This window comes from Leuciscus leuciscus (genome assembly GCF_965113295.1).
Source record: "Leuciscus leuciscus genome assembly, chromosome: 17".
Classification (NCBI taxonomy): domain Eukaryota; kingdom Metazoa; phylum Chordata; class Actinopteri; order Cypriniformes; family Leuciscidae; genus Leuciscus; species Leuciscus leuciscus.
Genome location: NC_138741.1, coordinates 14,684,133 through 14,711,499, shown reverse-complemented (window position 1 = coordinate 14,711,499; position 27,367 = coordinate 14,684,133). Strand labels below are relative to the sequence as shown.

At 38.2% G+C, this 27,367-nt stretch overlaps 1 protein-coding gene across 2 annotated transcripts; it reads left to right on the top strand.

Annotated features, from left to right (window-relative positions):
* Positions 1–27,261, top strand: heatr5a (HEAT repeat containing 5a). Of its 2 annotated transcripts, none has more exons than XM_082142507.1 (37): positions 1–159; positions 2,222–2,421; positions 2,683–2,894; positions 3,012–3,120; positions 4,815–4,964; positions 5,726–5,897; positions 6,133–6,290; positions 6,446–6,695; positions 6,786–6,935; positions 8,015–8,265; positions 10,037–10,148; positions 10,276–10,428; positions 10,657–10,756; positions 10,903–11,012; positions 11,405–11,568; positions 11,679–11,842; positions 13,341–13,446; positions 13,544–13,734; positions 13,817–13,976; positions 14,119–14,308; positions 14,410–14,579; positions 15,033–15,059; positions 16,006–16,150; positions 17,445–17,624; positions 17,788–18,024; positions 18,191–18,369; positions 19,263–19,331; positions 19,677–19,856; positions 20,054–20,276; positions 21,344–21,583; positions 21,822–21,949; positions 23,338–23,485; positions 23,569–23,841; positions 24,110–24,334; positions 24,430–24,581; positions 25,247–25,457; positions 25,657–27,261. In XM_082142507.1, the coding sequence occupies exons 2-37, from the start codon at positions 2,296–2,298 to the stop codon at positions 25,956–25,958; spliced, it is 6,117 nt and encodes a 2,038-aa protein (XP_081998633.1). In that variant the 5' UTR covers positions 1–159; positions 2,222–2,295; the 3' UTR covers positions 25,959–27,261. The 2 variants fall into 2 exon arrangements, with proteins under 2 accessions (XP_081998633.1, XP_081998632.1); XM_082142506.1 differs by having other exon boundaries at positions 6,780–6,935.
* The last annotated feature ends 106 nt before the right edge of the window (positions 27,262–27,367 follow it).

Below are 27,367 nucleotides of genomic sequence, written 5' to 3'. Positions count from 1 at the left end.
ACGTTCATTTTCTCTTTAACGTGGCTGCGCTTCACAGTTTGACTCGCACTTTCATGCAAGCAGATGTCTTTGAGGAATTACACACATACAGTCGACTTCAACAAGGATATACCTCTCTCACTGTCGTCCCCCTGACAATACAGTTGATGGGTTTAGCAGGTAATACACAATTTCCTTGTGATATTTTCATTTTAAAGACAGTAAATCGCTGCTTTTGAAGATTTATCCCGCTAGCATGTCAGAGAATTGGTTAGCATTGGATATAGCTAGCGTCAGGCTAAAAATACCTAAACAATACCTAAAACCACTGACAACCAAATGTCCGTTTTAGTTTGTGTTTTATGTTTAGCTAAAAATAAATGTTAACTTAGAGGTTAACTATCTTTGTGTGAAGTTGGCAGCAAATCGGGTTAGCCAGAGGTCCTGTTTATTTAGCCTGGAGTCATTATCTGTTCTGCATCACACACACACACACACACACACACACACACACACACACACATCATAAAGACTTATTTTTGAAAATGTATGTTCTTATTTATTTATTTATCCAGCGCTTAAACAGATAGTTGGATTTTTACCAAAAAGCTACAGGTTAATACAGTAGCATATAACATTAAACACTTTTATAATCATCAGATTTCTAATGATGCACATTGAAACTGAATATAACGAACCAAATTCACATAAGTTAAATGCTACTGCCTTGCAGCTTAATAAACCTGTAAGAAAAGAATGGAATCTCCCTCCAGCCTGACTCATCATGGACGAACCCAGCAAACCCCAAACAATTTCACCACCCCATCCTTTTTGTTCCCCTGACAGGCTTTTTGATGTCTGCATCCCACCCTTCCTAATCTGGTTTAAAAGTTATACAATTAAATGAAGGTTTTCTTTCTCAGTCATTGTAGTTGCATGGTCTGCTGGTTTCTCTCCAGACTGCGCAGATGCAGTGGACATAATGCATAATTCATAGCTGACATATAGGCTAAGTTTACAAGGTACCGGAAGAAGGGACGTGCCAAGTATAATAAACTCTTTTATAAAATGCAATGTTTACAGACTTTTCTGCATTGAAATGAAATGTAGAAGTTATGAAACAGGACATGTTGCAAAGTCTTTATCAGTAAAACAGACATGCAGAGTCATTTTAGTTGCATCAGTTTCTAATTACAACACCTTTTCTGAATCTGTTGTAACTAACTTTTAAATGCCACGAACCTACAAATATGACCATCCCCATGCGAGGGACCCCCATTAAAATGTAAAAGTCAGCCATATATTGTTATTTATAAAGACCTAATCTATACTGTAATTAATATTGTAACTATGTGTAAAAAAATATTGGAAAGTATTTAGTTTCTACTCACCATACTGTACTGAGCTATTATATGTAACTAAAACAGTAACACTACGGTCAACCTACTATAATGTTAAGCAGATTACTAAGAATGAACAATACTTCTACATCATTTATTGACCTTGGTTAATGTTCATTTCAACATTTACTAATAGGCTTCATTGTGGAAATCAAATGTTATATCTGTTAACATTAGTTAATACACTGTGAACTAACATGAACAAACAATGTACAGTTGGATTTTTATTAACTGACATTAACAAAGATTAATAAATACTATAACAAATGTATTGCTTATTGTTAGTTCATGTCATGATAGTTAATGTTAACAAATGAGACCTTTATTGTGAAAGTGTTACCATGAAAACCATTAAAACATTTTTTATTACTCAACATAAAGTAAACGTAAAAAAAAACAAAAAACATTTTAGGTAGTTGCCAAAGCAACAGTATCTTAATATTAGTTAATTATTTATTTTTATAATTTTCTTATTTAATAAATTAGTATCCCCCGGTTTCACGGACATAGGCTTAAGCCTATTCCTGGACTAAATTGCATGTTTGAGCTGTTTTAAGCGAAATAAATTCAGTGTCTTGTCTCAAGATGCACATCAGTGATGTTTTTTTGAAAGGCTATTTTATGAAAAGCTACATAGATGTCCTATTTAAACGAAGGCCTAATCCTGGCTTAATCTAAGCCCAGTCTGTGAAACCTGGCTCATATGTTTTGTTTTATCTTACTTTAATTATTTATTTATTTCTTAAATCTTTACACAATTTTTCTGTACTTAACTTTTCCACGTACCCCTTAGAACTCCCCCAGTTTGAAAACCCCTTGTCTAAACGTCTGGTTTATTTCAGGGTGGATGGGGGTGTCCCGAAGGTGAGGGGCACTGCATTCGGGGTCTCAGGTGAAAAGTCTGAGAGACAGAAAGATGGAGCAGGCTCATAGTTTACTGCTGAACGAGGAAGCCTGCAGTCAGCTACGGGAGCCCCAGAGGGCCGAGTTTGTCTTTGAGTGGCTGCGTTTCCTCAAGAAACTACTCCCTGCTACAGACCGGGTGAGTTGAGGGCGCTGACAATAAGCTCTCTGTTTGAGAAGAAACGCTTCTGTCTCTCTCTCTCTCCCTCTCAAACAGAAACACAAGCAAGCCTCTCTGAACAGACTCTCTGATTATTTGTCTGCCTTTCCACTGGCTGTCTCTTAGCCTGGAATGGACTAGTGATGTGTCTGTCTGTTTCTTACTGGTGAAGTGCCAAGGAAATGCAATTAAAGAGCTGCGCTCAACTAAACAATATGTTGGTGTCTATTTGTGTGGCAGGCCGATGTAAAACAGACCCAGAAGCGCCTGGTGGAGCAGCTGACGGCGGTACTGACGAGTTCCCCGGGTCCTCCGACACGCTTGCTGCTGGGACAGTGTCTGGCGCTGGTCTACCGAGTGGGCGACTCCCTCATGTCCAGCCTCACTGTGGACCGCTGCAATGACATCATCCGCAGCAAGGATGACTCGCCCAGCTTCCTGCCTACACGACTGTGAGTGTAATAAATCTGGACCCTACATGTGCGCATCACGCACACCCAACCGCCTGCACTGCAGATGGGCTTCCGCTTGATTCCCTGCCAGTCCGCTCACTTATTTCTCCCCTATAGGGCAGCTGTGGCCTGTTTGGGTGCGCTGTATGAGCAGCTGGGCCGACTACTCATCAACTCGTTTAAAGAGACCGTGGCAAACCTTCTGAAAGCCATGAAGAGCGCAGAGGTACGTGTGGCTGCACAACAGTATGTGATTTACTGTTCAGCTTGACTGCAAAAGATAAAGCTTTCCTGTGACCAATAGTTTGAAGACCAAACTAGTTATTTTGGGTGTTTTGAATCATCACAGACACATTCTTTTTATTTTGATCATCACAAAATGCTTAAGACTTGTCAGTGAGATGGAACAAACCATCCAAAAGTTTGGGGTTGGTAAAAAAATGTTTGTCACCTTGGGGGGAAAAAGGGAGATTCTTATTTTTCATGTAATATTGCATTGTTTATTATAACTGATTTATCTGACCCGAGAGGGCGGGTCAACCTATGAGATCACAGCAATAGCAAACCACAACCATCAAATCAATTCCTGATGAACAAAATCGATTCCTGCCTTGTCTGTGAAATTGGATGATAAAAAAGATAAAAATAATAATAATAAGAGACTGTTGCTTTGGCAACTAACTAAAATGCTATTTTTTTTTAATAAAAATTTTTTTTAGCTAAAGAAAAGATGATCGAAGAAAAGACATTTCATGTCGACTTTAATGCTTTTGAAAGAAGTCTCACCAAGGCTGCATTTTCTGATCAAAAATACAGTAATAAAGTAATATCGTAAAATAATATTGCAATTTAAAATAACAGTTTTCTAGTTTAATCTATATTAAAGGTTGTATCAGTGATTTCAGGCCCCCCCCCAAAAAAGATCACATTCATCTAATCTTTCCTAACCTCACAACACCCACCCCCTGTCAGTGATTGGTTGGAACAGTATTTGTTTTGGTTTTGAGTGGTTGGTGAAACCAGTTGTTTTTGTGTGCAGATCTCAGAGCCTAGGCTGCCTACAGAGACGCGTTTTTTTGACGGCATGCTTATGGGGCGGGCAGCTAGCGGATCGTTAGGAAAGATTAGATGAATGTGATCTTTTTTTTGGGGGGCCTGAAATCACTGATACAATCATGCAATTTATTCATGTGATTGCAAAGCTGAATTTTCAGCATCATTCCTCCAGTCTTCAGTGTGTCACATGATCCTGCAGAAATCATTCTAATATACTTATTTGCTGCTCAAGAAACATTTCTAAATTGTTAAAAACTGTTTTGCTTAATAATTTTGTGGAAACTGTGATACTTTTTTTTCAGGATTCTTTGATGAACAGAGAGTTTTTATTAAATTTATTTTAATTATTTGTAACAATATAAATCTTATGAACAAATCTTTACTGTCACTTTTGATCAATTTAATGCATCCAAGGCAAGCTGAATAAAAGTATTAATTTCAGTTAAAATATCTTACTGACCCCAAACGTTTGAATGGTAGTGTATATTTAATGGTGTTTTTAAAGGCAATCATTACTGTTGCTCATACTAAAGGTTCAAATTTGGATAAACCCCTTATCTTAAGTATTCAACTTAAGTGTGCATGGTTATCTCGAATTTCTTTTGCTTATTTCTAAGCTTCCTGCCAGATTATAAATCGGCCAAAAAATCTCATAGACTTACATTGAGTCATATTTGGAAACCAGAATATCACAGAGGACCTAGATGTGGGCGCTTTTGACTTAGGCCTGTAAGAAACCACCTAGAAACCTAGTTTAATTTCTGTGATGGTTCTGTGGGTGTTATATATAGAAAATATGATGGAGATATTATTTATGGTATTGTGTTTGTGTAATGTTGAGTGTTTGTGTGTTAATGTGTTCAGTCTCAGGGCCGCTGTGAGATCATGTTGTGTATTGAGAGGATCCTGAGGGGTTTAGGTGTGAGTGCCGTATCTTGTCACAGAGACATCTATAAAACTGCCCGCACATGTCTCACTGATCGCTCCATGGCTGTGCGCTGTGCGGCCGCAAAGGTACTGAACACTCAGCCACATTCCTCAGTTACTAATCATGTCTGTTTGACAAACACACATTACTTATTGACAGAAAAAGAGTCACGATCATAGCTGACTGAAGGAAAATGTACATTTTGTTCTTTTTGAGAAGATGTTTGTTTCAGACATAATTCAGTTTATAAAATTATTTTTACTGCTCAATATCTATAAAATATTTGAAAAAAATGTGATTCCTTCCTATTATGCTATTGTAGTAATTCCAATTTCCATTTATTAAAAAATATGATCATATTAATATAATTTATTCAGTTATTCCAAACAAGGAATGTTTTTGTCCTAGTCTGCCCAGAATCACTATCAAGTTATGAAGTGCATTATTATTATTATCATAATTATTATCTTTTTTTTGTTTTGGTATTTGTCTTCTGGAGTGTGGTGTGTCTTGGTAGTGATGATGGTTCTTCACTTTTGTTCTCATCTTAACGTCTGATAAATTTCATTATATTGCTATTTTGTAGTCTGTTCCAGGCGTATGGGTTTTAAATGTTACTTTTACTGTAAATGGATGTTGTGCGTTTTATATGGTTAGAAAAAATTGCATCATAAAAAAAAAAAGAAACTCGGAAATCAATTTCTCTGCACTAATATTAAAGTGAATTTCTATATTAATAACTTTCATGTTTTTGGCAGTTTATGTTTTGGTTTCAGTTTTTGTCCCAGTTTGCCCAGAATTGCTATCAAATTGTGATGTGAATTATTATAAAAAAATGTTTTTGTAGTGTCTTCTGGAGCTCCAGCGAGAGGCTGTCTTCATGTGGTCCTCAGAGCTGGAGAATGTGGCCACTCTTTGTTACCGAGCCTTCGAGGGCTCAAACTATGATGTCCGAGTCAGTATCTCAAAACTGCTTGGCACTTTATTAGCGTCGGCACTGGAGCCCAGACAGATCATAGGTGGGTGGATTTTATTCAGTTATGTCAGTGACATCCTCAGAGGACACTGAACTGAGCATTTGCCAATGGAGTTTGTGAAAACCCTGACCTTCCATCCTGTCCTCTGTCTCCCACATACTGCTTAACTTTTTTCTAAATGTAACACTCATCTTTCTATCATTTATCCCCTAACACTCTCTCTCACACTTCCCTTTGGTTCATTCTTCCTCCTCTGTTCCCATGGCTCTGCTCTCAGCTCCGAGGCCAGGCTCCAAGCGCAACTCCCTGCAGGAGGTGATGGAGCTGCTGAGTTCTGGTTTCCTGCGGGGTGGAGCCGGCTTCCTGCGGGCCAGTGGAGACATGTTGAAAGGAACCAGCTCAGTCAGCAGAGACGTGCGCGTGGGCATCACACAGGTCGCTCACACTCCTACAGCTCTTCCCTTGTGATGGGAAAGCTAATCTACATAGAAGAAATAATCAAATACATTTTTTTTTTTATTGATTTATTTTGCTTTCATTTTGCTTTTGCTTTTTTTACATGAATACTACCTGTTCTCTCTCTTAAACAGACATGCGTGGTGTTTGTGTCCATTCTGGGTGGTGCGTGGCTGGAGGCAAACTTCTCCTGTCTTCTTTCTCTTCTCATGGAGTGGGTATCTCACACAAGGGCGACACAATACCCAACGGATGCTGTCTCCTGCCGCTGCTGTGTCTCCTTCATACTGCGGGCCACTCTTGGCACTTTGCTGGGGGAGAAGGCCCAAATCGCAGCTGCCAAGGAGATCTGTCAAATTATCAGCAAACAGAAGAGGGTTATGGGTAAGAGACTAGGCCAAATATTTAGGTCACATTGGAATGGACATTGAGTTGTAATGTCTTAAATGTACCCTGTGCTACTATGAGATGCAGCTCTTCATGAGGGGAACATGGAGACACGTGTGAGCCCTGCGGATGTTGCAGCTAGTCAGCATATCCTGGTGTGCACCCTCCTGGAGCTGGGCAGTCTGCTACAGGACCTGAGCTCCACTGCCGCCCCACTGCTGCAGGACACCAGCATAGGTCTGTCACGCATAATTGACCATCAAAACCTTTCTATGGGAGAAAGTGATAAAAATGCTCCAAATATTTAAAACGTTATAAAGATAAAAATCCCTAAATAAATTCTTGAGTTTGTATATCTACACTACTGTTTAAAAGGTTTGGGTAAGAGTTTTTTTAAAGAGATTATTAATTATATTCAGCAAGGATGCATTAAATTGCTTAAACAGTAAAGACATTTTATTATTTAAAAAAGAAATAATAAATGCGGTTCTTTTGAACCTTCTATCCATCAAAGAATCCCTAAAAACAATGTTTCCACACTGTTTCCACAAAAATATTAACAACTGCTGTTTTCAACATTGAAAATAATAAGAAATATTACTTGAGCTCCAAATCAGCTTTTTAGAATGATTTCTGAAGAATCATGCGTCACTGAAGACTGGCTGCTGAGCTTTGCTATTACAGAAATAAATTACATTTTAATGATAATAATGATATGAGCGTTTTTACTGCATGTTTGATATAAATAATTTGAAATAAATTCAGCCTTGGTGAGCATTTTTTATTATATTGCTATTTTTTAATTCTGTTCAAGCCTATGAGTTTAAAGTATTGGATGTAAATGGACAGGATGTTTTTTGCTTTATATGGCTTGAAAAACTGGCCTTATGAAGAGGACATGATATTGCTCAGAAATTAAATTAATTTCAAATAGATATAATATTTTTGTCAATTAAGCAGGTATGCGCATTATCCTGCTCCTAATGTTGTGATGCTTTGTGGATCATATACTGGAGTTTGAGTCACCGTACTAAGGATCAAACTGTCTGAAAGGAATATGTTTTTCAAGATAGTGTGTAGAGCTGCATTTCTAGATTGTGTGTGAGTGTGTTTGCTCTTTAATGAATATGTAATAGGCCAGGATGAAGGAGTGAGCCAAAAAAGTGCCTGCAGCAAATTTAACACATTCATCCTGCTTCAGAGACGCTAGCTTTTTATAAGAATTCCAGAAAGAGCTCAGAGTGGCATCTGTGATGGCTTGAACTTTAGTAAAACTGTGAGTTCAATAGTTTCTTTGTTGTTGTTTTTTGTGACAGGAATGTTGGACACCGTGATCTCTGTTCTTCTTCACCCCAGCGCATCTGCTCGTCTGGCCGCCGCCTGGTGCCTGCGGTGTGTTGCCGTAGGGATGCCTGCTCTAATGGCGGTGTTGTTAGATCGCTGCGCAGAGAGACTGAATGCCCTGAAGTCATGCCCTGAGTCCGTGGCAGGGTACAGTGCTGCCATCGCAGCTCTGCTGGGAGCGGTACAGCTTTGTCCGCTAGGAATATCACACTCGAAGGGCAAGGTATGAATAAGATTTGTGTCCTATGCCTCCTTTTTAAAGCACACAGAGAGTTTTAAATGTGTTTGGTTCTGTTTGTGCTATGTCACAAGATTTGCTTAAGGGTTGTTCATACTGACTGCATTTTGGATCACTGTAGTCACTGAGTCTCTACTGTTGCCTGCCTGCTAGAAGGCATTTCGGCGAAAAAAGCAGTTTTCAGTTAGGCGCCGGATCACTATCTAGAGTAGACTCCCTTTGGTAGTTTCCACACTGCATCACTGCTCACTTTAATGAAGCTGAGCTCATGAAGTTGCTGTCTAAACATTAAGAAATTAAAGTCCCCCTGTGGTGAAAATCAAGTTTTTAATGTTGTTTATGTGTTTATGTGGTGTTTTAAACATGATTTAAGACAAACCATATGCAAATTCAAGTCAACACCATTGCTGAGGATTTTCTCTTTAAAACTGCTGTCTCAAAAACACGGTTTGAAATCGCTGGTGTTTCTTACGTCACAAACCACCTTGTAACCAATCACATCAACGTGCTGGTGGGCTTTAGCATATCATTACTATGCTCTGAAGTAGGGAAGTCTCAAGAGAAGCCAGGTTATCCTGGTATTTTTCTGTTGATATGAAAAATCTGGTAGATTTAGCAATATAGCAGGTGTATGATGTATATTTCGATGTTATGATGAGCTATATGCCCTTTCTCCACTGACGTTCTGAGTTGTTCAAAGCATTTCTAAAGATGCTGATTTTTAGTCAAGCAAAAGGCTAATCATATGCATTACCTTTATGCGTTCGACGAGATTTTAATTTTTTTTTAAATCACAGCTTCATCGGAATGGTACGAAACTTGGTGACTTTTATGGCATTTGGAATGTGAACACACAAAAACAATTGAGGGCATGATTCCAGCAGGCTAGGTGGTTGTAAAAAAAATTGTCACACTTGTGCTCTTTGGTCAAAAATGACCGACCATAGGAAATGAATGGGAAATCGACATAAACACAAAAATTCTCTACAAATCGGCCACGATGCATACAAAAAAGTACTCAGCAATGAACGGGTGAAACTCTAAAACATTAATAGTGCAAAACAGACCCACTGTCAAAACAGACACGTAACAAAACAGACCCATTTTGTTACGTGTAACAAAATGCTTTCTCTGTATTCAGGTTTGACTGTATTAACAATAATGCAAAAACTTTAAACTTCACATCAAAACTTTGTTTGTTTTTTTATAAACCTTGACCAAAAGTATTATTTGAGAATAAATAAATTAAACATTAAAATATTTATTTTCAATGGCAAAAATTAACCATAATTATTGCATAAATATTAATAAGTACCATCAAATCCTCTCAATACAAAAGAAAAAAGAAATATTATTAATCAAAATATATATTACATTAGTTTTACTGGGGTGGAGGAAGTTTCATTTTCAGGTGTCCAGTCACTTCTGACCGCAAAGATAACAAGTGTGACTCCCAAATGAGGAGTACCAGAGAGGGTTAAGAAAAAAAGAGCTTTATTCCATCACTTGAAATTCACACACACACACACACACACACACACACGCACACGCACACGCACGCACACACACACACACACACAAAAAAGAGAAATAATGAGGCTTGTGAAGATTTTGTTTTTTAAGTCTTTTTCTTTTTTTCCCACTAATTCACTGTACATGTATTTTTCAAATTCACTGTACCTGTTATTGGTATCATATCTGGATATTATTGTTCATTTATGATCAAGATTTACTGATTCTGATGGACTGGTTGCAGGTGGTGATGAACTTGGCAGAAGATCTGCTGCGCTCTGCAGCTCAGAACAGCAGAATCTCCATCCAACGCACTCAAGGAGGCTGGCTGCTGCTCAGTGCCCTCTCGACACTGGGTATGAATCAATATACTGCTTTATGATCTTCAATATGCCCACATTGACAAGATGTGCCTATATTGTAACAGCTGATGTGATTGAGTTTTTAACATCCTTTTTGTTATTTCTGATATTTTCATTCAAGGTCCCACTGTGATGGAGCATCACTTGCCTCGATTGCTGTTGCTATGGAAATGTGCCTTCCCGCAGTCTGTGAAGGATGTGGAGAACGAGCTGCGGCGTGGAGACTCCTTCACCTGGCAGGTGACCTTGGAGGGACGTGCAGGAGTACTGTGCGGTGAGGGTCTTTTATGAATCTCAAAGGCTAATCACTTATGTCTCTCCCTTTCTCTCAGTGAAAATAAGCTCTTTTTCTCATGCACCAACCCATCTGCTGATACCATACCATACCATACCATCACAGTAAAAAAACAACTTTGTTTGGAAGTTCTTTTCCATTGACTGCAGATAGAAATAAACATTTGTCAGGAAATTTGGTCTTCATAGCTTGTCATCTCTCCTGTAGCAATGAAGAGTCTGGTGGTGCACTGCAAAGACCTTCTCACCGATGATGTTATCAGTCGTTTGCTTCCTCTCTTGTCCTGTGCGGTGACCCTGCTCACTCAGTGAGTGGATCTTGGTTGCTTAAAATGAAAACAGCACCATGAAGTTATAAATACCTTTTTAAAGAAGACTGTAAAATGCAGATGTAATGTGGACAGGATGTTAAATAACATCTAATAAATTTTTTGTCCCTATCCTCTCTTTTTAGCCTGCCTTCTATCGTTAAATCCTATGGCAACCAGATAAAAAATGCAGCCACTATCTTTAGATTGAGAGTGTATGAGATCCTCACATTGCTACAACCTAAAACATACGAAGGTAAGCACAATCTTGATCATGTGCTGATGTTTTATAAATTATATTTTTATTCTGGAATACTTGATTCTGATTGTTTAAGTTCTTGTCCTATGTCTCTCATAACAATCTGTAGTCTTCTACTCACAAAATAAAATAATTTGAACTCAAATGTCTATTTATTTATTTGGTTAATTATGATAATGTACAGTAATCTGAAAAAAAAATCGAAACAACTAAAACAATGAGCTTAATTAAAATAACGAAGTTAGATTTTTTGCTAAAAGCACAAAGAAAAAAGTTCTCAGCTAAGATCATGATTCTTCCCCCCCTCTCTCTCAATGACTGAAATTGGACGATTTGATTGGCCAAATATGTATTTATTTGTTTATTATGGTTTGATTGTGTTGGCTCAGAGAGCTTTGGCATAGTGCTGAAGCAGCTGCTGAATGATCTGACCGGGCCAGAAATTACAGCATGTGCCGAGTTGAACCTGCTGCCCTCACTGTGCTGCAGCCAAGACCTGGCACTGCTGGGCCCTGGACTGCAGGATGTGGATCAGCACTACATAGAGGAACAGGTCAGAGCACAGTCTAATCATCTAGGAAATAGCCTTGTTAACGTGCAATCAATGTAATTAATTGATTTCCTAGAACAGCGCATTGCATTGTATTGTCTGTCTGTTTAAAGCTTCGTGGAGGTGGTTCAGGAGGTGGGACGTTAGAACACGACCCATTTACCATCTTTGAGAAAGTCCAGGAGGTTCCTACCCCCCTCCCTCCAGCCTCCGCTCTAACAGCAGCAGCTGTCCAGCTGTTTGGTGTGATTTTCCCTCACCTGGGCATCCAGCAGAGGTACGTCCACCATCACCACAGATGCTGCTTTTTGTATGCTGTTGCTGTTTGGTTTGAGTACTTTTAGTTTAGTTGATTTGAAAGGGTCTCGATATTGCATTGACATTTCAACACATCAGTTAATTCAGTTACTTTATATAGGACCTTAATGCTAGCAATACATGTAATGCTTCACGTGTGCAAATGAACAGGTAACGCTGATGAATAGAACAGCAAATCTTTAGATAAAATTGGATATTTACTAAATTAATTTGCTCAACTCCTTTACTAATTGCACATTCCACTATGTAAATTATTTAAATATTTTGTTTTGTGTTACATTCACTTGAATGTTGATATACAAATGTTAACCAGCATTACCATTTAAAGTTATTCAGATTGTTAGAAGTAACTGATACTGTTACTGATAGCAAATTGTGGGAAGTGGCTTTAATGAGATTCAGAGGCTTTTTGAAGCAGCATAGCCAAATTTACATCCAGACATCTGCATGTATTTGCATAATTGGGGGCTGTTCTGGCCATGTGCAATGCATTAAACATGGCAGTGGAGAGAAAATGATACTGATCATAAGGGGCCATCAGTCCTCCTGCAGTGCATCTTTCATCCCACTAGCAGCTTGTCTCTAGATTATTTATTTAATGTTTTAATGGGGGGTGTTGTTGTTGTTGTTGTTGTTGTTTTTTTCTTTAGAAGCAGAACTAAGACAACACGTCTTTAGAATTGGGATGTCTACAGTTTTCCCAGAAGATCGATTTAAGTGTTCAAGAGCATTTTTAGAAGAAAACAGCCTTTGGTTCTTAACTCTTGGCATTTAAGCTGTTAAATATAAACTTTACTTCACTAATAATATTTTGAAATACAGTGAGTGGATAGATGTTTGACTAAAATATTATATCACAGTATGATTTTATCATAGTAACATCATCAGTATCACAACTTCACAATATTATTTTGATGGATTTTCAGTGTGGGAAAAAAATTGGTTTAGATTTAATAAACCACGTGGTATTTTTGGACAATCATGTCAATTAAATGCTTAATTCACTTGATTTAAGTATTGAATTCACTTGATTATTTAAAAAAGGCATTGCCATATGGTTTGTAAATATAAACCCATTTTTTATTTTCTTTTAATTTTGGCCTTTGTGGATGATTATGCATAAAAATGAATAAGCCTCACATCAGTGCAAAGTTTAGACATCACAACATTATAATGCACTGTATGGATATTTAATTTGAGATTGTTTAACAATGTTATTAACAGTATTATTAGTGTTTTTAGAGGTTAATTTTACATTTGCCATCTTCTCTTAAACTGAATGAAATAATGGTGGAAAATAAGCATTAACAATTCAATATTGAATATGTTGGCCCATATAAAATTCATAATATTGGCTGATAATCGATATGGTACACATGACACGTCATGCATCCCTTGTGAAAACGAGATATTACAGTAGCCATACGGTACAATATTTGCTGTTTTCCCTATCTCAGGGCTCAGATCCTTGAGCAGTTCTGTGAGTTTGTGCGACAACTTAAAGGAGCCCGGCAACAGACAGTTCAAATCCATGTAGCTGCTGCTGTTTGCTGCACTTTGAAGGTAAGAAGCTTTTTAAAGACAGTTTGAAACCTGTGCATTCATACCATATAAAGCAGCTTTGTTTTTCTCTCCCCCTCCTTCCGTTTTTGCTGTGTAGTGTTTGGCATCAAGTAGGAAGGAATTGGGTCCAGAAGAGGTTCAAAGACCAGCGCTGTCTCTCCTATTGGGAGCGCTAGAGGGCTCAAATCCTCTGTTGCGCTGCATGGCTGCGGAGGGTTTAGCGAGGTTGGTGCAAGTTCTTAATGAGCCCAGCATCACCGTTTCCATCACTCTCATGAGCTTTGACAAGTGAGTTTATGCCAAGATCCTAAACATTTTTTATATATATATTTGTATTTAACTATCTGAAATGAATGTAAATGGTTTTCAGACTGAAGACTGCGAGGGATGCCATCACGCGCACAGGTCATGCTTTGGCCCTTGGGACTGTGTACCGTTACCTGAGTGGGATTAGTTCCCTTCAATACATCAGTGCCTGCGTTGGGGTCCTCTTCACCCTGTCCCAAGACAGCACCTCACCTGAAGTGCAGGTACACGTCACCTGATCACATGACTGTTTATACTCCGTTTATTAATATAGGAAGTCTAACCAGGACTGCGATGGTGTGCTTTCTTATTTAGAGGGTTGTCAGGAAGTTCATGCATTGATCTCTCAGTGAATTATATGTGCAGATGTGGGCTCTCCACGCTCTGTCCATGGTGGTGGATCTTGCAGGGCCTCTGTACCACAGCCATCTGGAGGCCAGCTTCACTCTGGTGCTACGATTGCTCCTCTCAACTCCACACACACACGCGGAGGTGCAGCAAAGCCTGGGCCGCTGCCTTAATGCCCTCATCACCTCCATGGGGCCGGATCTGCAAGGTGCACTCACTTATTTTCCCATAAACTCTCTCACACATATTCATCATGTAGGTGAGACCTTTACAGACCTTTACAGGTTATTTAATGCAAACTGTCCCCAGGTGAGGGTGCAGGTGTGTGTGCGGTGAGGACCTCCTGTTTGGTGGGCTGTGCTGTGATGCAGGACAGTCAGGACTGTCTGGTCCAGGCTCAGGCCATTTCCTGCCTCCAGCAGCTTCACATGTTTGCGCCACGCTTCGTCAATCTGGCCAGCCTGGTGCCCAGCCTCTGCGTACGTGAACAATGCACTTAACACACACAGTCATTCTGAACAACTGACATATCACTGCTTTCAGTTTCAGATAAATTGACATTTTCATTCAAGATTATGAAAGATGTTTTGTTATGAGACTAACAATGAATTATGCACACAACCAAGGACTTATAGTCATATGTTTCATGTTGTCATGTTTAGTTATTACATTGTTTATGTAGGGTTAAAGTACAAGGAAAACCAATATATTATCATCGTTGTTATTAAATAACAGTCACAAAAGTCTTATATGACCAGTGGCTTACATGCTCCAAAAAAAGTTGTCTTATTCTCATCATAGATTCTTCACATTGATTTAGTTTATATTATATAGAATAAAAAATGAATGTCATTGAAATAAAGGTGAGTGTACACGGGCCTGGCTTTGCCCTCATCTGTAGTGACAGTACTGTTTTCTGTTCCCTCGTACAGGAGATCTTATTGGATTATTCTGTGTTGGTAGGTTTTGTCTAGCTCTCTGCTGTCAGGCCACTTTATGCTCTTTCCTTTGTTTGCATCTCATATTCCTTTACTTGTGTCTTTCCCTATAATTATGCTCTGTTGTCCTCCTCTCATTTCCCAGTGTGAAACTAACTCAAGCAGGATCTGGTTTTGAGCATGAGCAGACAGTGTCAATGCCTCTAACTGCAGGGTTAATGCCAAGGATTAGATTTGCTTGGCTTGGTCCTTTCAGTAAAGGCTTCTAACACTGACCACCCACACAGTGCACATGACATTCACATCCACAGCTGTGGCCTTATGCCAATTCAAGCTATTAGCTTTATTACTGTGAGAGCTCTCTCTCTCTCTCTTTCTTTCTCTCTCTCTCTCTCTCTCTGTCTCTCTCTCCCCCCTTCACACAACCACAGACAATATTAGACAGTAATTGGGAAAAACATGCTTTGTTCTACATGCTCTATTTTTACATGGTTTGATTTATGGTCTTATTCTTTGCAAATAGCTCACTTGTCACATCATTTAAAGCTCAAAACAAGCCTTGACAGTAGCCCTGCTGTCCCTTTCTCCTCTCCCTCTGGCCTTCTCTACACTAAAACAGCATTTCTGTGGGATCATTTTGACATAACGGGACTAACTTTGATGTGTTTTTTGCACTTTTGTCTGGATTATGTTGTGCAAAATGTGATGTGAAGTGTTCATCACATTTAAATTGTGCGCATTTTTATCTATCTATATATATCTTATAGAGGTGTGCCATATGACTAAATGATTTAAACCATTAAAACTTTATTTTATGTAATTTTTTTGTTATACTTTGTCAGCTCTGTCTCAGTTTTGTTCTTCTATTTCTCAAGATCTCACTAGATTCACTAGTGATCATTAGTGTGACCATACTAATGATAAGATCTTTCATTATATCTCATGCATGCCTCTTGTGCGCGTACAGATAAACCTGTGCAGCTCGTACCTGTCTCTGAGGCGGGTGGTTGTGGCCTGCCTGAGGCAGTTGGCTCAGAGGGAGGCAGTGGAGGTATCGGAGCATGCAGTCGCTCTGGTTAAAGAGCTGCCACGCAGAGACAACTCACAACTGGGTGAGTCAGCAAGCATCGTCCCCGCTGCACAACATAGTATCATCTCAGCACATCTCTGCTGTTGATTTTACTGTACTCTGCATTGAGTTGGCTTTGACTGCAGTGAGTTATACTTTAGTTTAGGACCTGGAATTTTGTCTTGATCCTTGAATGCAACTGTGATTTGATCATCTGAATATAATACTGTTCAAAAGTTTGGTGTCAGTAAGAATTTTATACTTTTATTCATCAAGGATGTGTTAAATTGATAAAAAGTAACAGTAAATTCATTTATAATGTTGTTAAGGATTTCTATTTGAAATAAATGCTGTTCTTTTGAACTTTCTATTCATTAAAGAATCTTGAAAAAAATCAAGATTTTTTTTTTCTGAAGGATCATGTGACACTGAAGACTGGGAAAATAATGTTTCACATTATTACTGTTTTACAATATTACTTTTTCTGACCTATCAATGTTGGAGACAGTGCTGCTTAATATTTTTTATAACCTGTGATACTTTTCAGGATTCTTAGATTAATAAAAAGTTAATAAAAGAACAGCATTTATTTAAAATATAAATCTTTTGTAACAATATACGCTACCATTCAAAAGTTTAGATTCATTCATTTATTTATTTATTGAAATTTATACTTGTTTATTTATTCAGCGAGGATATGTTAAATTGATTAAAAAAGTGATGGTAAGGATTTATATTGTTTGAAAATATGTCTATTTTGAATGAATGCTGTTCTTTTTAACTATTTTTTTCATCAATGAATCCTGAAAAAAGTATCACAGGTTCAAAAAAATATTAAGTAGCACAACTGTTTCCAACATTGATAATAATCAGCTTATTAGAATGCTTTCTGAAGGATCGTGTGACACTAAAGACTGGAGTAATGGCTGATGAAAATTCAGCTTTGCATTACAGAAATAATGTATATTTTAAAATAGATTCAACTAGAAAACTGTTATTTTAAATTGTAATAGTTTATAGTATATTCATATTATATACATAGTATATATGCGAAAAGTATATTAAAATAGAAAACCATTATTTTTAAATTATAATAATATTTCACAATATTACAAAAAATTCGTATTATTTTTTGATGAAATAAATGCAGGCTTGATGAGCATAAGAGATTTCTTTCAAAAAACATAAAAAATAGTATGATTCCAAACTTTTGACTGGTTGTATGTATGTGTGTGTATTTTATTTTATATATAAATTCAAGCAAAACATAATAAATAATGTAAATATATATGTCATAAGGTGGTCTGTATATTAAATGATTATTGTCTGTCCTGCAGATGTCACTATTAAGGAGGTGGGATTGGAGGGGGCTTTGTTCAGTCTGCTGGACAGGGAGTCTGACCCACAATTGTGCCGAGACATTCAGGAGACGCTAGTCCACATGATGAGCTCGGCTGCTGAGAGTAACCTGGCCCACTGGCTGAAACTCTGCAAAGACGTACTCTCTGCCTCTGCAGGTGGGCTGCAATCTCGGCATCACGAGCAGAATAAGATGATCTTAATTTTCCATCTTGTGCTCATTTTGTGTACAATTCCCATTGTTTGTATCCTTGTTTTTGTTAGTTTTACACGAGATGCGTCATTGAGAATATATTTTTTTATGGTCTTGTCACTCCTTAGACTCCGCTGCAGCTGCCTCTGTAGAAACACAGCAGGAGGAGGATGGAGATCGATATGATGATTCCTCTGCATTCCATGCAAAGTCTGAGTCCAGCGGCCCCTTCAATAACCTGCGCTGGTCCACTCGTGTATTTTCCATGGAGTGTGTGTGTCGTATAATAGCGCAGTGTGAGAACGGAGACCCGGCTCACTTCAACATGGCACTCGCTCAAGAGCAGCGTTTACATGAGTCCACAGGTTAGATGCTAGAATTGCTTTAGTGTATTTGCAGTTAACTCTGTATACTGTGATTGTTTTTCTTGATGTGTTCAGTGAGTTAACTGGATGTTAGTGCCACCTTCTGGGGTGATTTTATATACTTTTGTTAATTCTGTTTTTATATGCACCTCTTTCTGTCTCGTAGATTTCCTAGTTCTCCACTTGGCAGACCTCATTCGCATGGCTTTCATGGCAGCCACAGACCACAGCGATCAGCTTCGACTGGCTGGTTTACAAACACTGCTGGTCGTTATCCGTAAATTCTCTAATGTGCCAGAGCCTGAGTTTCCTGGGCATGTAATTCTGGAGCAGTATCAAGCCAATGTGAGCACTAACTTACTATCCAGCCTCACTCTTAAAATCTAATTTGCATACTATTATATGCCCAGAAAGGTGTTGAAAGAAACTTTGCTTGTCTGGAACAATAACAATGATGAACTTTAATTTCCTAAATGCTTTTGCATCCACTTGTTGTTTATAATTTTTGAAGACTGTTTCTGCTAGACCTACCTGAGCTCATTCATCAGTCTCTTGTTACTAAGTGCATGTGCATGCGTACGCATGTGAGGGCCTGTATCGCTTACACTAAATTAGGTTATCTCTGGGCTTAGCGGGAGGCCTTAGTTTCAAACAGTGACGTTAAACCTCTTCAGTACCTTGTGCTACAATATTCTATGTTTAAGTTTAATAAGTTTACTCAGGGTGTAGGACATCAATTCCGTACAATTGTCGTGCTGCTTAATAGTTTCATGAAAACCATGTTTGTTTTCTCAGGTTTTTCAAAATATTTTTCAGTAAAAAAAAAAAAGAGAACAGCAGTTATTTAAAAAAAAAAAAAATTGACAAATTGAATGCATCCATGTGGAATAACTGACTCCAAACTTTTTAACAGTTGCTAACGTATTTCCAAACAGAGTGGATAATAGTTTTAAACTAAATTTGTATTGACATTACATTTACGTAATTAATGTTTATATATTATGGAAGTAAAAGTTTTGGACACTTTATTATTATCTTCCACAGTTTTCCATCAAAACTATGAAATAACACAAATGGAGGTCTGGGATTAAATACATCTATACATATAGGCACTCAACTTATCTACAAAACTAATTCAAGCATAAACATTTAGATCAAAGGATCTTTAGGGTTATGAGAAACCTCCCAAACTTTTGTTTCTGTTGGTATAATGGACTAAACAATGTTTGGTGTTGTAGGTTGGAGCTGCACTCAGACCTGCCTTCCATGTGGATGCCCCTCCGAATGTGACTGTCAAAGCCTGCCAGGTGTGCTGCTTAAAGAACTTCAGCATATCTATAATAAAGCTTTTTCTGTTTTCCTTTGCTTTTACTGGCACACTTGTTGATCCAAATACCATGTAACACATTGTTTAAAGTCTTAAGTAAAGAATGTTGTCATTGTCAAATCGAGCATCCCAAGTATGTTCATTTAGTAGTGTCAAAAGTTCCCAAAACAATCCTTTTAACTGTTTTCAACCTTTTGAACCCGCTTTTCCAGTTCACGTGGATTCGCTTGACCTAATTTCTTCCCTGAGTCTGGCAGTTCACTGCTGCTGCTGAAAGCTGCCTCAGAAGTGTTGAGTTCTGACATGAACCTTTGTTGCTGTTCAGGTTTGCAGTGCATGGATCGCCAGTGGGGTCATCAGCGACCTGCGTGACCTGAGAAGGGTACATCAGCTTCTGGCTTCCTCTCTCGCCAAAGTTCAGGTGGGGAGAGATGTTCCCAGTCAGCTCTATAACGAGAGCACCTTCACCATGGAGACGCTGGCTGTACTCAAAGCCTGGGCGGAGGTACTGAACACTATCTTAACAACTATTAAAGCAGTTGCACCTCTACGTCTAGCCAATATTTGACTCTAGGGATGGGCGGTATGATGGCATATAAAGAGAGGTTCTTCTACACTTTTTATTCCTTAGTGTATCTGTAATTGTAAAAAGCAGAAAACTATAATCTAACCTGTATCTGAATAAATCTATGTGTCTCTAAGGTGTATATCACAGCGGTGCAGGGCTCCAGGCAGAGGGAGAGTCCGGGCAGCCATCTTCAGCAGCAGAGCGAGGAGGGTGGGACTGCAGGTCCAGCGGGGGCTGGTTTGCTCAAACTGGTTCAGACTGATTTGGCAACCCTGAGCCGCCTGTGGCTGGCTGCCCTTCAGGACCATGCCCTGCTCACCCTGCCCCCACAATACTCCAGTCAACTCCCCTCCACAGGTCACTTCTCATGCTCTGATTCTCAATTACACACCCACCTGATGGAAAATAAGCAGATCTAGTCATTTACTTTACAGTGTCCAAAATGATGTACAAATAAATATAAAAAAATAATGACTACTTGCAAACAGATTTCCCAAACACTCAACCTGTCAGCTATTGCATAGCCAAGCAGGTAGTCCTGTCCTAAACTCACACCAATGTTGCTATGTCGGTCACTCAAAAATGATTTAAAGTGCATCAGGAAATTGATCAACAGATTTTTTGCTTGTAATTTGTCTCTGCTAAAACACCTTTACCTATACCTTTCTGCACATTGAAAAAAAAAACTGCTTTAAATAGCTATTTCCTGTCACAATTACTTGTTTACTCTTTATTTTTTTTTATTTTTTTTTTATTTTATTTTTTTTACAGTGTTTACACTACCGTTCAAAAGTTTAGTGTTGGTACAATTTTTTTAAGTAGTCCCTTATGTTCACCTAGGCTGCAATTATTTGAACAAAAAAAAAAAGTAAAAACATTAATATTGTGTAATATTCTTAGAATGTAAAAGAATGAATGAAATAGAATGTTATTTATAGAATATATAGAAATATATTTTAAAATGTAGTTTATTCCTGTGATGGCAACGATGAATTTTCATCAGCCATTACTCCAGTCTGCAGTGTCACATGATCCTTCAGAAATCATTCTAATATGCTGATTTGGTGCTCAGTAAACATTTCTTATTGATGTGGGAAAAAAGTTGTTAATATTATTTTTCTTTTGCATTTCTTTTGTAATAGTATGATGTCTTTACGGTCACTTTTTTTTTTTTATTGTATGCACCCTTGCTGAGTAAAAATATATAAAAACATTTTTTATATTAGTAAGCCCAAACTTTTGATTGGTAGTGTAATCTTTCCATTAATAATTCAGTGTATTCAAAATAATCTGAAGATTATTTTATTACCATTGGAGTAAAATAGTAGTAGTGGAGTGATTGTAATTTGATTTATTCATTTCTGTTATCATCTTGTTTACAGCTACTGTATGTGAGTTCTAACATGCATCTTTTTTTTTGTCAGGTGGCTCATTTTACACTGCAGAGACGGTGGAACAGGCCCGTCCACATTATTACAGTGCCTGGGCTACCATTCTCCACGCTACTGCACTCTGGCTCAACAGCACCGGATTCATCATAGTGGACGAGGGGCCCGCCAACCTCTCCAGGCCAGTCACACCCACCTCCATGGGTCAGTCCGCCTCAATGAGCAGTGTCAAATCCCCAGAGGACGTCAACACTGATCGCCTCCACCTCATCTTGGGTACAGAGCTCAGTTAATATTTCCTGTTTCATTAATTGGATGTAGTTCAGTGTATAGGGCATGCATTGCTAAATTATAGTCATTCAGAGCTTTGAATTCTGCTCTAGTCATTCGACATGTGCTGATTTCGAGGACCATACTTGCAATATTTTAGGATTTCACTTGATTCTGAAAGATTCAACGTATTTGTTTTTAGTCTTGTTTAATGTTGTTCCATTTACTGAAATCTTTCCTTTAGGAATCAGCGTGGAGTTTTTGTGCTCTCCTCACTCTGGAGAACAATTGGAAACCATCAATTCATGTCTTCAGGCTCTGCAGGCCTTATTGGAGGTGCCTTGGCCCCGTTCCAAAGTGGGCAATGATCAGGTATTCTACAATTGAATGTATATAAATAAACACTTTTATTCAGCAAGGACAGTAAATACATTAATAATGTTGCAAAAAGTTTATATTTCAAATAAATGCTTTATCTATTTATTAAAAAACTCTGAAATAATGAATCATGGATCACGTGACACTGAAGACTGAAGTAATGACTGCTGACAATTCAGCTTTTTCATTACAGGAATAATTCACAATATTTCTGATTTTACTTTATATTATATGAATGCAGCCTTGGCAAGCACAGTGTATGTTTTACCCTTTTGCACTATATGAGACAAAGAATGAACTTGTTTTTCCCATAATTGTTTCTTTGTGTTTAGTTAGGTTATTTTTTCCTATAGTATTGCTTCAGTACTTTTTTTTTATATAATTCCATATCAATTAACGAAGAAAGAGTTTGCATATTTGCCTAAATAAGGTGGCATTTCTCAGAGACACTTCTATGAGACAGGGCACTGGACTGAAGTGAACCGCACAATATTACGATCAGGGTTTGAAATGAACACCTGCTAATCTGCCAAATGCGGGTACAAATCAACTGTGGCGGGCAACGCTGTCAAATCACTAGCCTATTTGGCGTGTTACTTATTATAATTACTCACTTTGCTGGGGAAGTTGGTGTAAGCCAAATATGCGTAGATTTAGCACAAATACTCAACTTGTGAGTCATCGTGATATATTAAATACAGCGTATTGAGCAGACTCTGTGCATATCTGGCTTACTTGAACATACCCGTCACCACGCAACAAATAACGGCGCGCGATTCATTTGCACTGAAGCGAAGATTTTAAAAAACAACAATAATGTGGCAATACTTCCCTCAGACCAGAGTTCACACAGTTCACACGCAAAGACCGAGCTGAAAAACAGCAGTTCCTTACAGCTGAAGATGAGAGCTCTGAGGACATTTGAGCATTTGGTTAACAGAAAAGACATTGTAATTTTCCAACATCCTACAATTTTAGCAGCCCCTGGCTTATCCTGAGACCACAGGTTTGTTTTGTTCCGCATGGTGTTGGATGTTTCACCAAAAAATAATTATTGGTGATGAGGATGAAAAAGGAAGGGAGGAGATGGCTAGACAGGATTTTGGTTGTATAAAAGAAATTAATGTATATATATAAAAAAAATATATATATATATAGGCCCTAAATTGTGACGTAGTTAATCTGGTTTATTTAACTTACAAATTTAGTAGCCAAATTGGCCGCTGAGTGAAGGTTAATTTCAAACCCTGATTACGATATTGTGATGCATTGAGATTTGTGTTTTGGTATTTGTCTTTGCATGTAGTTCATATCAGGTATATTTTAGTCTTTGATGTTTATCACTCTGTGCTCCTGACAAGTCTATGGTGTTCTCTCTATAGGCTTTGAGTGTGGAGCTGCTCAGCGTTCTGCATAGGCTCATAGTCACTCGGGAATCTCCCAGCATTCAGTTGGCTGTGCTGGAACTGGTGGGCCAGATCGTTTGTGCTGCTCAGGAGCATGTCAAAGAGAAACGGCACAGTGCGGAGGGTAAGTCTAAAACAAACACAAAAAAAAGTGTGTAGTGCGTAAATAACCCTCTGAATTCATCTTTCTTTACTGCATTTGGTCAGTCGATGATGGTGCAGCAGAGAAGGAAACTGTTCCTGAGTTTGGTGAGGGGCGGGACACTGGTGGCCTGGTGCCGGGACAGTCTCTTGTGTTTGGAGCACTGGAGCTGTGTCTCTGCACGCTTGTGAGAAAGCTTCCGCAGCTCAGCCCTAAGCTGGCCGGCAGCCCCACGGGGCGGGGAGGACAGACCTGCTCTCTCAGCAACACTGACTGTAGACTCGTCACATCTGCTGTGGCCATCCTCTCAGAACTGCCCTCCATCTGTTCACCAGAGGGTAAGAGATCCAGGGAATTACTGCGGCCATAAGAGCTTTCAGATTATGAGAAAAAAATCTTCCTGCCCACTTCATTTAAATCTACTTTTTATTTTGTTTAATTTAGGATTCCCTTTTTTTTTTCTTGCTCCATTATACGGTCATAAAAAAAACCAAAAACCGTAATTTTCATATTTCAATATGAAATGTCATGTTAGTTGCACAGAAATTAGATTTGATTCCATAAATGATAAAAGATCTGACATAGTGTTTTTTCTTCCCTCTACAGGCAGTGTGTCAGTGCTGCCCACAGTGCTCTATCTGCTGCTTGGGGTGTTGAGAGAGGCGGTGAAGGGCTCTGTTGGAGCTGAGAGTGGACATCTGGTACCAGGCATCCTACAGGCTTTGCGCACTGTTCTCACCTCTCCCATGAGCAGAGCTGAGAAGAGTCGTGGGGCCTGGACTGAACTGCTGCAAAGTGCACTGCACACACTCTTGGAGTCTTGGAGTACAGGTAATTCTCATCCACCACACTCTGTCATTGCATGTTTTAAGCATGTTTGAGATATAATTTGAAGAACATTCATGTTAATGGATTGTTTTGGACAGATAAAATGGAGCCTGGAGTAGATGAGGTTACCATGTTGACATCCCTCACCATCTTCCTGCTGTACTCCAGTGCTGAGGTGACCACTGTGGAGCCACTGCAGACATGCTGCATCCAGACATTCAGAGCCGGTCTGGAGTCTAAGGACCCTATAGTGAGTGAAGAGGGCTGATTAAAAAGCTTATTCAGTATAGAACCAAACATATAATGTTTGTACAAAATTTCTACTCTGTCCTTTTTTTTTCTTCTTTTTATAAAGGAGAACTTTTACTCACCAAGGATACATTAAATTGATCAAAAGTAACAGTGATGACTTTTACATTGTTACAAAATAGTTCTATTTTAAATGCTGTTCTTTTGAACTTTCTATTCATCAAAGAATCCTGAAAAAAATATTAAGCAGCACATCTGTTTTCAACATTGACAATAAGAAGAAATGTTTTTTATGTAATAAATAAGCATATTAGAATGATTTCTGAAGGATCATGTGACACTGAAGACTGGAGTAATGGCTGCTGAAAATTCAGCTTTGAAATCACACAAAGAAACTACGTTTTAAAATATATTTAAATAGAAAATGGTTATTTAAATTGTAATATTTCACAATATTGCTGTTTTTACTGTATTTTTGTATCAAATAAATGCAGCCTTGATGAGCAGAAGAGACTTGAAAAACTATTTTTTTTTTTTAAACCTAGGAATCCCAAAGTTTACATCCGACCTCTTAAATAAGGAGCTTTGCTACAATTTGTGTAGAATTCCCATAGGGGAAAAAAACTTTTTATTAACCTTCTCTTCTATGTCTTATTTCTACTTTAGGTGCTGAGCAGGAGTTATCAGTTGCTAGTATCTTTATTTCAAGGCCCAGAGCCGATAGCCAGGCCATTTATTCTGGCTTTGGGTGGCTGTCTGGTGTCACAACTGGAGGAAGTTGAAAAGAGTCGTCCTCAAGGCCCAGCAGAGCTACAGGCCGTACAAGACGCAGTCCGAGCCCTGGAAGCACTAGTGTTTGCTGCTGACGAAACTAACCGTAAGTGACTGAAAAAGATTTATGAACTTTTGATCACGAACAGTAAGTTATGATATCATCAACAAACAATGAGAATTCATTGGCTGTAAATTAGTTTTTAATGTTACTGTTAGCAAAATGTTATAGTGTTGTTTAAAATGTGACTTGCTGTTATTAGGATACCAAGATAATCAAGTCAGTATTTGTTTTATCCATGCAGGTCCACAGCTGGTGGCTGTGCTGTTGCCCATCCTCATCTCTCTTCTGCTAGATGAAAATGCTTTGGCATCGGCTCCGGCGGCCTCTCGCTCACTGCACGAGTCCGCCTTAAGAGACCTAATGCGCATCGGCCCCCAGAACTCGGCTGTCTTCAAAGCGCTGATGGCCTCTGCCCCACACATGAAAGCCAGGCTCGAGGCAGCCGTCAAGGGCAACCAGGAGAGCGTGAACACTAAGGCACAAGCACCTCGGGTCATTAGCAAAAACACACCCAGCATTCAACTGAAGATCAATTTCCTGTGAATCCTCCTTAATGGTTATGATTATGACTGTATTATGATTTGAATGACTGAGTGAATCTTTTAATCAATAGTGTTTTTAAAGATAAATCAGATGAAAATGTGTCGTTTAATAATTGTAATCAGTTTTAAAACTGCATTAACCTCTGTGAGGAACTTAATACATATTACTAAATGCAAGGGAAAGTGTATTTCACAGGGTTTTTTTTTGTTTTAATGGTTAGCTTGCCAACAAGCTTGAATCGTTTTCTTTAACTCTGTTATGCATAGCATGATATTTTGTGAGAAGTCTTTTATTATTGTGTCTGTACAAAGAATGCAAGTCCTTAATTTCTCACAAAATTTCTCACAAAAAGTTGCAACTAAACCTGTTGCAAGACCAACTGCAGTGCTGGTGATAAGTTATCTGCTAACTCTACATATACAATTTTAGCGCATTGTCAATTGTTTTAAATATAGAGATATATGAATGTACTAATGATAAAGCATTACAAATGGATCCTTGCATCATTTCTGCCACATAAGAAATAAACTCATGCTTTTTTTTTATGACATAAAAAGTCATAATTATGAGATTAAAACTCAAAATTATGGCATACCAAGTCATAATTTTGACAAAGTTATCATTATGACTTACTAAGTTAAGAATAATTGACTATTATGGCTTATCTCGGTGTCGCCTGTCATAGTTTTGACTGTCACTGGGTTTTTACCTCATTTTTTTTTTTTACTTTTTATGCCAATGTTGACTTTATATTGCGTAATTGACAATGTAATGAAAATGATCTCATAATTTTGGCTTAATATCTCAAAATGACTTTTATCTCATAATTGATTTACCAAAGCTGGTTTTTTATCATATGTGATGGAAATGGGTTTCATGTTCAAGATGGTACTTACCTTAAGTTTTTTTTTCTATATTCTAATTATGCATGCAAATCTGTGTTGGTTTCGCTTTATCTCAACACTTAATTATTTTGACTGTCTGACAGGCAGTATAAGTAATAGCTTGGTCTTAAGTGAGCAAAAAATATTAAACATGCAGCAAAATAATATTTACTACTAAAACGCACTACAAACATGTTTACAATGCAAATGGAAGAGTTTCAGCAAATATAGGACCATTGTTTTTTGCCAGTTTGTATAGACTTCAGGTGCTGTTTTCTGCTAGAAACATTGATGATCAATTACAATTATGCATTTGTAACCATACCATTTTGTATGCTGTAAATTGTACAGATGAAATAGGGCAAAATTAACCATTATTTTCTGATTATACTGGAAGAATAAAATCTAGTTTTGCTTCAGGAGTTGCATTGGCTTTACTTTAGACTAGAGTAGAACCTAAGAGGGACATTTGCAGTTTTTTCCTCACTGTCTGCATAGTATGTCTTAATTTGGATTTGTCTAGTC